This window comes from Mixophyes fleayi, chromosome 5, assembly GCF_038048845.1.
Source record: "Mixophyes fleayi isolate aMixFle1 chromosome 5, aMixFle1.hap1, whole genome shotgun sequence".
Lineage (NCBI taxonomy): Eukaryota > Metazoa > Chordata > Amphibia > Anura > Limnodynastidae > Mixophyes > Mixophyes fleayi.
Genome location: NC_134406.1, coordinates 271736704 through 271749404, shown reverse-complemented (window position 1 = coordinate 271749404; position 12701 = coordinate 271736704). Strand labels below are relative to the sequence as shown.

General features: G+C 42.6%; 1 protein-coding gene across 1 annotated transcript in view; it reads right to left on the bottom strand.

The window, feature by feature from the left end:
- Positions 1-2490: 2490 nt before the first annotated feature.
- The window catches only part of LOC142159335 (obscurin-like), a 54258-nt gene continuing 44047 nt past the window's right edge, over positions 2491-12701 (bottom strand). The window contains exons 17-23 of the mRNA XM_075214136.1: positions 12417-12584; positions 11338-11431; positions 9005-9244; positions 7992-8215; positions 7821-7896; positions 5043-5192; positions 2491-4137 (exon numbers count right to left, since the gene is read on the bottom strand). Of these exons, the coding sequence (XP_075070237.1) occupies positions 3948-4137; positions 5043-5192; positions 7821-7896; positions 7992-8215; positions 9005-9244; positions 11338-11431; positions 12417-12584 (1142 nt within the window). The 3' untranslated portion in view covers positions 2491-3947. The remainder of the gene's footprint in view (positions 4138-5042; positions 5193-7820; positions 7897-7991; positions 8216-9004; positions 9245-11337; positions 11432-12416; positions 12585-12701) is intronic.

The window sequence follows — 12701 nt, the reverse complement described above, 5'->3', positions numbered from 1 at the left end:
AGTGGAAGATGGCAGGACCAAGTCGTCCAGCAGGAAGTGAGCGGTAGAAAGGCGGAGACCATGTCGCTCAACAAGAAGTGGGTGGGTGAAAGAGGACAGGACTATGTTGCTCAGCAGGAAGTTGGTGGGTGGAAGAGGGCGGAGACCATGACGGTCAGTAGGACGTGGGTGGGTAGAAGAGGGCGTGGACCATGACGCTCAGAAGGACGTGGGTGGGTTGAAGAGGGCAGGACCATATCGCTCAACAGGAAGTGGGCGGGACCATGTCACTCAGCAGGAAGTAGGTGGGTGGAAGAGATTGGGGACTATGTTGCTCAGCAGAAAGTGGGTGGAAGAGGGCGAGACCATGTCGCTCAGCATGAAGTGAGCGGTAGAAAGGCGGTGACCATGTCGCTCAGCAGGAAGTGGGTGGGTGAAAGAAGGTGGGGGCCATGTTGCTCAGCAGGAAGTGGGTGGAAGAGGGCGGGGACCATATCGCTGAACAGGAAGAGGGCGGGACCATGTCGCTCAGCAGGAGGTGGGTGGTAGGTGGCGGGGACCATGTCGGTCAGCATGAAGTAAGTGGGTAGTAGTGAGCGGGGACAATTTTGCTCAGCAGGAAGTTGGTGGATAGAAGAGGGCGGAGACCATAACGCTCAGAAGGAAGTGGGTGGGTTGAAGAGGGCGGGACCATGTCACTCAAAATAAAGTGAGCGGTAGAAAAGCGGAGACCATGTTGCTCAGCAGGAAGTGGGTGGGTGGAAGAGAATGGGGACCATGTTGCTCAGCAGGAAGTGGGTGGAAGAGGGCGGGACCATGTCGCTCAGCATGAAGTGGGTGAGTGGAAGATGGCAGGACTATGTCACTCAGCATGAAGTGAGCAGTAGAAAAGCTTAGACCATGTAGCTCAGCAGGAAGTAGGTGGGTGGAAGAAGGTGGGGACCATGTTGTTCAGCAGGAAGAGGGTGGAGACCATGACGCTCAGCAGGAAGTTGGTGGGTGGAATAGGGCGGGGACCAAATTGCTCAACAGGAAGAGGGCGGGACCATGTTGCTCAGCAGAAGGTGGGTGGTAGTGGGCGGGGACCATGTCGCTCAGCATGAAGTGGGTAGTAGTGGGCGGGGACCATTTTGTTCAGCAGGAAGTCGGTGAGTGGTAGAGAGCGGAGACCATGACGCTCAGTAGGAAGTGGGTGGGTGGAAGAGGGCGGGACCATGTCGCTCAGAAAAAGGTGAGCTGTAGAAAGGCCGAGACCATGTCGCTCAGCAGGGAATGGGTGAGTGGAAAAGGGCAGGACCATGTCGCTCAGAATAAAGTGAGCGGTAGAAAGTCGGAGACCATGTCGCTCAGCATGAAGTGGGTGAGTGGAAGAAGGTGGGGACCATGTTGCTCAACAGGAGGTGGGTGGAAGAGGGTGGAGACCATGATGGTCAGCAGGAAGTGAGTGGGTGGAAGAGGGCGGAGACCATATCATGTCGCTCAGCAGGAAGTGGTTGGTAGTGGGCAGGGATCATGTCGCTCAACAAGAAGTGGGTGGGTGGAAGAGGACGGGACCATGTTGCTTAGCATGACGTGAGCGGTAGAAAGGCGGAGACAATGTCGCTCAGCTGGAAGAGGGCGGAGACCATGACGCTCAGCAGGAAGTGGGTTGGTAGTAGAAGGCGGGGACCGTGTCGTTCAGGAGGAAATGATACACTCTTACGGTATGTTCCACTATGGTGAGTTCTACATAATACACTTTGCAGTGGTTTTATGTAATGGGGTTCATCATTACAGCACAATTAATACTGTCCAGTTAAGGGACGATTGAGGCCTAAACGTTGCATTGTAATATATGAAGCATAATAGTAAAATCTTCAGTCTTACACTGACTGCTCACTGCAGCTTTCCTAGAAGAGTGACGGAGACGTCCGTCCTTTCATAACAAACCAAAATAAATTTTTGCTTGTGCTCACTGATTAAACTGCTACCAAGTTGGTTTCCAAAGCAAATAACATGCCCCATTTCAAATACATCACAAAGCAGGCTGCGGTGTTTGAACCAACCAATCTGTTACCTATGAGACTTTTGGGCTCCTGTCATACCAGAGTGATGCAAGAATCACCACCCTTTAATGAGATATTTAAACATTTCAGCCTTCAGCAAGGGGGGAGGGGGTGGAACACCTCATGCTGTGCGTATTGCTAAGTTTGCACATTTTAGCCACTTCAGATATGATTTAGCTCATTGCTAGATTGCTTTTGTAGTAGTAGTTTATTGCTCTTTTAAGTTGTAGGTTACCTCTCATTTGAAATGTATTTGATTATTACAAAGACGGGAGACAGTTATTTTATGTTCTAGACCAATATTCATGAGAATGAAACCAATCAATTCACTAGAAACTAGTGATGTCGCTGCTTCCTGAACTGATCACCTGAATATTGGTCGGGACCATAAACTGCAGCCCCTGATTAACTATTAATTTATCCCTATTTTCCCAGTATTATCCTGTATCTGAAGATTCAAACCAAATCATTTCTCAAATTATTTTAATTCAAATATCAAACAGACAAATCTGACAACAATAAATTATTTAGAAATACATGCAAAGTATACAACCTTACTGGAATTAAAAATATGTTCCCTTAATTCTAATATGCTGTAAGAAAGTGTAAATTAATTTAAACTGCAACAAGTAAACATAATATCTGTATTAAACTGGTATAATAATAAGTATATAATGAGTAGTACACACATTTCAGTAGTTGTAATGTCAATTGCCTTTTGCAGGTCACAAATAATCCTGTGAGTCTGATACTGATACAAGAATGTGAATCAGCATCTAAAATATTTTTCATGTTAAGTTCTAGTATATTTGAATAACCTTTTCCTAATTATTAGTATCACACACAATAAAACATTACGTTGCTGGTAATATCTATATGTATATATGGGCTGAATTGCCTTTTGGATTTGTATCATTTTTTTAGAAACTCCAATAGAAACTGGTCTTGTAATGATCGCCCAACCTCCGTCTGATTGAAATGGTTACACCCATCTGTTGTTCGTTGCAGACTGTTCCCCCCCAGAGTCTCGGGATCTCCTCACTTCCCATCTCGGAACATTCTGCTCGCCCCATTTTATACAAACTTAGCAAATCATCTTTACACTCAAAAAACCACACACACCGCCTATTATTTTCTATCCCATTCATTAGATAAAAAGAAATCTCGTAGTAATGATAGCTGAGTATTCTGTATCATGTCATTAATAGGGCTAGGATTATATCTGACAGGGACGAGGGGAATAGGTGGGTGCCGGGTTCATCAAACAGCAAATTCAGGCTCATCGGATCTACTCAACCTCTTATATAATGTGCAAGTATCTACTTGTAGGAGAAAATGTAACAGCGGAAAAAAAAAAAGTTCTACAGAAACACTGAGGGATGTATCATGAATAATAAACAACGTTTTAGGAAGGTCTCTGGTTGGATGTAGGTGGGTCTCTGGGCGTGTCATGAATGATGTCACAGAATGTAGGTGGCTCTCGATGTGTCATGTATGATGTCACAGAATGTAGGTGGGTCTCTGAATGTGTCATGTATGATGTCACAGGATGTAGGTGGGTCTCTGAATGTGTCATGTATGATGTCACAGGATGTAGGTGGGTCTCTGGGCGTGTCATGAATGATGTCACAGAATGTAGGTGGCTCTCGATGTGTCATGTATGATGTCACAGGATGTAGGTAGGTCTCTGGATGTGTCATGTATGATGTCACAGGATGTAGGTGGGTCTGGATGTGTCATGTATGATGTCACAGGATGTAGGTGGGTCTGGATGTGTCATGTATGATGTCACAGGATGTAGGTAGGTCTCTGGATGTCTCACAAGTGTGGTCACTTGGCTATAGAGAATGAATGTATCTTCCTGTCAAAGGAAATGTGCTCTAATTCGGGAAAATACATTTCTACAGAGAAGCTGTAGAGGTCCTAGCAGGGGTGAGATAACTGGACTGGAGGACTCGATGCTGACTGTGCCAGTCTCTCCCTCTTGCTCCTCTCGTGCAGGAAACCTCTCAGTTTTTCACTGGGAAAGAAAACCGGTGGTTCTTGTAACGTGGCCAATCCGGCTTCCTGGAGCCACGGTGTCTTCAGACAGTCTGATGCAGAGGGTCGGCCCCTGGAATAAGGACCATACGGAGAAGTGAGGTTACTGTATATATAACATTATAACAGACAGTCTGATGCAGAGGGTCGGCCCCTGGAATAAGGACCATACGGAGAAGTGAGGTTACTGTATATATAACATTATAACACACAGTCTGATGCTGAGGGTCGGCCCCTGAAATAAGCACCATACGAAGAAGTGAGGTTACTGTATATATAACATTATAACAGACAGTCTGATGCTGAGGGTCGGCCCCTGGAATAAGCACCATACAAAGGGAGGTTACTGTATATATAACATTATAACACACAGTCTGATGCAGAGGGTCGGCCCCTGGAATAAGGACCATACAAAGGGAGGTTACTGTATATATAACATTATAACACAGTCTAATGCAGAGGGTCGGCCCCTGGAATAAGCACCACATGAAGTGAGGTTACCATATATGTAAATACTACAAGAGACAAAGAATATAAAACGGCTGTAATGTAACTGGAGGACAAACCTCATGGACTTATTAATATTCTGCATCTATACACATTTTAACACATTTATGTGAACCGATAATAAAGAAAAACAAGTTTCCATAAATAAATGGATTATAGCGGGTGGCTACATAGCTCTTGTACACGAGACTTATTTGCTCATGTTCCCAGAGGTGCTGAATATCTGGCTTCCTACGCTCCATCTAGATGCAATTTATACAGGAAACTGCATTTGTGTATTTAATATGTATCAACCACCAATGTAATTACAATTTTAAATTGCACAAATGTGACACCTGACATAACATTTGCTCAAAATCAGTAATAATTGTATAATTTGTAAAATTTGTGGCTTCTTGTGGATTTGTCTTCCTGACTAAATAATGAGGTGTCACTGGGGAAGGGGGGGAGGGGGGCTGGTAGGTCTCGTACCAGGGATTTGCCCACAATGTGCTTTGCAGGAAGCACACCGCCCCGCCGGACAGTCCCGCGTAGCAGCGGCTAAATCGGATCAGTCCTTTCTTCATCCCTTTCTCCAACTCCGTCCCTGAGTCAGAACTGAACGGGTAATCGCCACTCAACCTGGAACATGGAATAAACCATAATAAATGACACTCGAGATGTAATTTCATATAATGCTACAATAATATAATATAATATAGCTATATAGGTGGATTCCACCGAGCTAGTTGCAGACATCTCCTCCCATATAACTCAGGTCCTCCGATCTGTTTATTGGGGACGTGAACCTGGAAATGGGGCTGTGATTTATGTTTAAGACTCTGTCCCCGATCATGAATTCTGCTGTACCCAGCCCCAGGATGGACTCTGGTCACCTACTGGTCAGCCCTACACCTCTGTCACACTGTTGGAGGGTAAGATCCAGCCTCCTGGTTATGGGGGTGAGTTACTATCTTCACCAGAATACACAAGCATTTTAATATGGTCCACCTACACATATGATCTTATTGTTGTTGATTTGTAAGACTCCAAAGTGCTCCACAGCACCGTACAGTAGGACATACATAACAGGGACATTCAAGATAGACAAAATAAGTAGTATAAATGGGAATAGGGCAGGTGTGAGGGTGTATTAGTGTGAGTAGTATAGGTGGGAGTAAGGTAAGTGTGAGGGTGTATTAGTGTGAGTAGTATAGGTGGGGAGTAGGGTAGATGTGAGGGTGTATTAGTGTGAGTAGTATAGGTGGGAGTAGGGTAGGTGTGAGGGTGTATTAGTGTGAGTAGTATAGGTGGGAGTAGGGTAGGTGTAAAGGTGTATTAGTGTGAGTAGGGTAGGTGTGAGGGTGTATTAGTGTGGGTAGTATAGGTGGGAGTAGGGTAGGTGTGAAGGTGTATTAGTGTGAGTAGTATAGGTGGGAGTAGGGTAGGTGTGAGGGTGTATTAGTGTGAGTAGTATAGGTGGGAGTAGGGTAGGTGTTAGGGTGCATTAGTGTGGTTAGTAAGGGTGGGAGTAGGGTAGGTGTGAGGGGGTATTATTGTCAATAGTATAGGTGGGAGTAGGGTAGGTGTGAGGGTGTATTAGTGTGAGTTGTATAGCTGGGAGTAAGGTAGGTGTGAGGGTGCATTAGTGTGAGTAATATAAATGGGAGTAGGGTAGGTGTGAGGGTGCATTAGTGTGAGTAATATAAATGGGAGTAGGGTAGGTGTGAGGGTGTATTAGTGTGAGTAGTACAGGAGGGAGTAGGGTAGGTGTGAGGGTGTATTAGTGGGAGTAGTATAGGTGGGAGTAGGGTAGGTGTGAGGGTGCATTAGTGTGATTAGTAGGTTTGGGAGACTGAGAAAATTGTGGTGTTGTTGATGGTGAAGGGAGGTGGTGACTCTGGGAGGAGGAAAGATGATAAGTTCTGTTTTGGACTTGTTGAGCTTCAGGTAGCATTGGGACATCCCTGTGGAGATAGCAGAAAGACAGTTGGTTACACAAGATCGTACATAAGGGGAGAGGTCAGGGTGTGTCAGCAGAGAGGTGGTACTGGAGGCCGAATTAGTTCCCCATGAGAAGAGGTGTTACAGTGAGAAAAGCAGAGGGCCAAAAACAAAGTCTTTTAGGAATCCAACAGATAATGGGAGTGGAGGGGAGGATGTACCAGAGGTAGAAACACTACAGGAGTTGTTGGATATATGAAGTGAACCAGGAAATAACTGTGTAACTCAGACCAATATGGGTTTGGAGAAGTGACACATTGGTTTTGCTGTAAGTAGAGCATTGATCACTTTTGTGAGGGCAGTCTCAGTAGAATATTGATGGCCGAAGTCCAACTGCAGAGAGTTAAGAAGGGAATGAGAGGAGAGAAAGCGAGATAGGGATTCCAGAAGTCACAACATAATGTAGACATTAATTGTAATCAGTTGTATATCTATTATATACAAAATAACATGTATTTTTCATATTTTCTAAATTTCATATGTCAATGATATTGGTTGTTTCATGAGTATGTGTGTATGGGGGAGAGGGGTTTACTAGTGAAGAGAAGGGACATGTGACAGAATTTTGAGGTTCACCTACAGACAGACCGATGAGGACAAAGAGTCACAGAGAAATACTGAAGGGGCCTTGAGGCCGGGAGAACCATACCCAAATCACACCCATACAATATGCAGTAATTGTTCTCATCCTCGTGGACCATTCCACAACTTACTGCACACAGAGTAGATGCTTTGGGACTTAGCAATATGTTGGTCCTTAATGACTTTGGTGAGGGCAGTTAGGTATAATGGGCAGTGTGAAATCTAGACGGATAAGGATCACAGAGGTTATTAGAGTGAAGCAGACCATACGGGAGCACACAGTATTTTCTGGTTTGGAAGAAAATACAAGGTGAGAAACTCGTCGGAAGGTTGCAGGTTGAGTAGGGTCAAGGTTTGGCGCCTTAAGTATCGAGAAATCAAACCAAGTTTATCAAGGGTAGAGTCCACTCTAAGATGTCCACAAAATCTTGAGAGGAGTTGGAATTTTGATGAGTATATTTAAGGTTTTTAACAGAGAGTTAACATGGTAGGTAATTAAGCTGGTAACACATTAATGTTTGACCAGATGGAGGGACCAGATGGAGCGTTGAATTATAGAAGGAAAGAAAACATTAACATGACTAATTTTCACCACCGGGAATGAAGAATCCTTTGTATGACAAATTGCAGTAGAAAGCCTTAAATGTTCTTAAGTCAACAAACATACACCAGGACAATACTCACATAACAAATGCCGTAATCCCAACGGCCCAAACATCTGTGGGTGGAGCTGCCCCCTGACCCTCTACCAGTTCTGGAGCTAGAAAAGAGAAAACATTTAGAAGACTGTAACAGACCAGAAGTATCATATAGAAGCTTCACATCCATCTCGTACAAATTAGAGCATCAACGTACCCATCGTTTCAAAGTAATCCATGTATCTCTGTGGGGTGATCACCTTGTCTGGAGAGTAGAACTGGGCGTCACCGAAATCGAGGATTTTCACCAACTTGTGCTCTGTTACGATGGTGTTTTCAGACCTCAGGTCCAGGTGGAGGATCTGTTTGTCGTGGAGAAATTCAACCGCGCTGAGCATCTGCCACAGGTAGTCTCTCACCTCCAGCTCCGAGTAAGACGACCTGGAAGACAGAACACAGGGTACACTCCCCTATAGTGCCAACTGGCGCGTTTAAACCTTTTCGTTGGGGTTTTAAACATTAAGGTTAAGTAAAATGGGGACAATCGCAGGGAACAGGATTTTCTTGTTCTCCATCCTGCGAAGTATAAATATAATAAACCACTAGTATGATACAGTATGTATGAAACCTACCATGCATAGTTTACAAACAACACTGTATAATACATTTATATGGTTTCATTGGACGGGATCTGATTGGTAAAATTGGTTCTATATCTTTTTGTTACTTTATTAGGACCTTTGTCACAATTAGTGGAATCCACAAAGAATTCAACAATTTCTCCTTAGATTCGTTTTATTAACACGATCTTCACCGAGTTATTCACACTATTTGGTGAATTATTTGTGTCTTTTACACTGAAATGCTATCAAGAAATGAAATTTGCATCAGTATCAAACTGTAATTATTTTCATAAGGTCCCATAATCATGAAAAACTATGGGCAGCTCCCAAAAGCAGAAAGTGAGTGGGCACCAGTGAACTAGCGATACACATTTATACGAAATAAAATACATCCGTCTGTATTTTTGCACATTTGAACCCCAAACCTAATATTTTAAATGAGTTTAAACCTTGTGTGTAAAACTGATTATTCTCCCTTTAAAAAAAACCAATAAACTTCACGTGCACCAGTCATACTGCCCCCTCCCTCTAGCCTGTTAATGACGTGCTTTGTAGATTGTAAGCTTTTGGGACGAGGGCAATACACTTAGTGATAATAGACTGGTACCCTGCAGACAGGCAGCGCAGCAGCTCCCGCCCCTCACACAGCTCCAGAACTAGGACCATGTGTTGAGGACTCAGGAAAGCCGCGTGTAGCTGCACCAGGTTGGTGTGATGGAGCTTCTTCAGGATCTGATATTCCCGCAGCGTGGCCTCCTTCCTCTCCTCTGTGTACGGGATTATCTTGGCAGCGAGAGCTTGTCCGCTCGATATCTCTGTACACAATCTCACCGTGCTGAATCGACCCCTTAAAAAATGGGTTGAAATATCAAAATAATATAATATATATCAAAGCCTGTGGAGAACTGGACTGAATATTATAAAGAACTAGTAATCCTAAATACAAGTCACCTTATATAATAAAAGATCTACAAACGACATTCACAAATACATATATAAAAGTATACTAATGTAATCATTTTCAATAAGGTTCTATAGGAAGATTTTTCACTACAGATGATTGGATTAACAGTTTATTCATCTTATGTATCTATTGTCCCCCACATAGATGTTGATTGTTTTTTTAAATAATTGAAGACAAAACAATCAGATTGAATGATCGGATTGTCATGGGTTGGTCAGATTAAGTGATGTCTGTGGGGTAATAGCAGAATAGACCATATAGCAGCTATAGTAAGATTTTCCTCTGCTATAAGATACGCCTTAATAATATTTTGTCTCCTGTGTATGAACTACTACTATGTAAATATGTTATGACATTGTCCCTATAAGAATCCCTGTGTTCTATTCATGTTGTTGTATTCATGTTGTTCCACACTTCTCCCACATGCCCTACGCCTTACATCCTCAGTAACACTATGTATCACTGGTGTAACTCTGAGAGCTGTATCTTGTGTATTAGTCTCACCGAAAAAATCCATGCTCTCTATATTGAAAGAAGACCCTTTAATTATAATATCAGCAGTGATCAGGTAGGCTTTAGTAAGCAGTTGAAACAATGAAGAGTGGGTGAGAGTCTAATAGAACAAGGGAGAGCATTCCAGAGGTGGGGAGCAGCACAGGAGAAGTCTTGGTGGTGGGAGTGAGAGATGGTTATCAGTGAGGAAGAGAGGCAGTGGTTGTTAGCCAAACAAAGAGGATGGAGATGTAGGGTGGGGGGAGATGGTGGGAGCTTTGTAGGTGAAGGTGAGGAGCTGGAATTGGATTCTGTAAGGGATAGGGGGCCAGTACAGAGATTGGAAGAAGGGGAAGCAGAAGCCCAGCAGGGTGAGACAAAGATCATTCTTGCCGCAGTGTTAAGGAGTGACTGAAGAGGAGAGAGTTTGGTAAGGGGGAGACCAGATATGATAGGGATGCAATAGTCAAGACAAGATCATGTACTTGAGTATTGATAGCGCTGAGGGAGAGGATGGAAGACAATGAGTTCAGTTTTGGAGATAATTAGCTAGAGAAAGCGTTTAGCCATCCAAGAGTAGTTGGTGGAGAGACAATGGTGGGAGGGGAGAGGTAAGGGGAAGACAGGGAGAGTTTGGTATCATTGACATAGAGACGATACTGTAGACTGAAGAAGCTGATAACCTTCCCAAGTGATGTGGTGTATACTGAGAAGAACAGGGGGTCAAGCATAGAGCCTTGGTGGAATCCAACAGGAAGCGGAAGGGGTGGGGGGGGGTGAGTTGGAAGTTGAAATAGAGAATAATCAGTTGGAGAATAGAAGGAGAGAAGACGGTGTGGCGAAAACCATGGGAGTGATGGAAGTGCAGTATAAGAGGATGGTCCATGGTATCAAAGGCTTCAAAGAGGTCAAGAAGGAAACACACAGAGAAATGACCTTGGGATTTAGCAGATAAAAGATCATTGGTGACTTTGTTCTGAGCAGTATCTTTGGAGTGGAGGGGACGAAAGCCAGATTGGAGAGGGTCAAGAAGGGAGCGCAGAGAGGAAAGTGTAAAGAAGGGTTTTGACCAGAGTCTCAAGTATTTTGAAGGCTTTGGAGAGGAGAGAGATTGGAAACCAGTTTGTGAGGAAGGGTCAAGTGAGGGATTTTTGAGAATTTGGAAGATGAGAACGTGTTTGAAGAAGACGGGAAGATGCCTTGGTAGAGGCAGGCGTTAGGGGAGAGGGAGTGGTGAAGCTGAGAGGGTGCAAGATATAAATATATTATAGTCACTTGTGTATGACAATCCTATAACTATTCCCTAGACAGAGGTGTCATTGACAAAGGTAAGCATGAAAATGCCATTATTGTCTGAATAAAGTCTGAGTAATGCGAGTGATACTTTCACACTCTAACTTTATACAGTGGTCATACCCAAGGATAGACCAGAAATATAACAGAAAATGTTCTACAGGACACAAAGTATCTAGATCACATCTCACCTCTTCCCCATCACATGTAAATCACTGGTCAGTTCTCTCTCTGAAGACCCCTGTGTCTCCCCGGCCACCGACAGTCCTGATAAAAGCACATTGGCTGGGTAAATGTAGATAGATAGATAGATAGATAGATGTGAGCTAGATAGATAGATAGATAGATATATAGATAGATATGAGCTAGATAGATAGATAGATAGATCGATAGATAGATAGATATTAGATAGATAGATAGATATTAGATAGATAGATAGATAGATATTAGATAGATAGATAAATAGGTATAGATAGATAGATAGATATGAGATAGATAGATAGATAGATAGATAGATAGATATAGATAGATAGATAGATGTGAGCTAGATAGATAGATAGATATTAGATAGATAGATAGATAGATATTAGATAGATAGATAGATAGATAGATAGATAGATAGATAAATAGATAGATAGATAGATATTAGATAGATAGATAGATAGATAGATAGATAGATGTGAGCTAGATAGATAGATAGATAGATAGATAGATGTGAGCTAGATAGATAGATAGATAGATAGATAGATGTGAGCTAGATAGATAGATAGATAGATAGATATGAGATAGATGTGAGCTAGATAGATAGATAGATAGATAGATAGATAGATAGATAGATATGAGATAGATGTGAGCTAGATAGATAGATAGATAGATAGATAGATATTAGATAGATAGATATTAGATAGATAGATATATATTAGATAGATAGATAGATAGATAGATAGATAGATATGAGATAGATAGATAGATATTAGATAGATAGATAGATAGATATTAGATATATATTAGATAGATAGATAGATAGATATAGATAGATAGATAGATAGATGGATAGATAGATAGATAGATATGAGATAGATAGATAGATAGATATTAGATAGATAGATAGATAGATATTAGATAGATAGATATTAGATAGATAGATAGATAGATAGATAGATAGATAGATAGATATTAGATAGATAGATAGATAGATAGATAGATAGATAGATAGATAGATATTAGATGGATAGATAGATAGATGGATGACAGATGTTGGAAGACTCACCTGGACTTCTCCTTCCGATCCTCACACCCACAGAGGGGTTACTATAAGGACCCATTCCCGCTTTACTGATACAAGCTATCCTGAACGAGTAGACGTGTCCCTCAGAGAGGTTGTGGGTAGTGTAGCAGCAATCAGAGACATCCAGTGTCAGTGCTCTCCATTCCTCACCTGGGTCAGTAGGATGAAGAACATTTACAAGAGTAGGGGGAGGGGGGGCACATTTGTCCTCTGCAGGATATAACAATAAATATATGTAAAGGATCCACAATGCAATAGTTTCTGTAG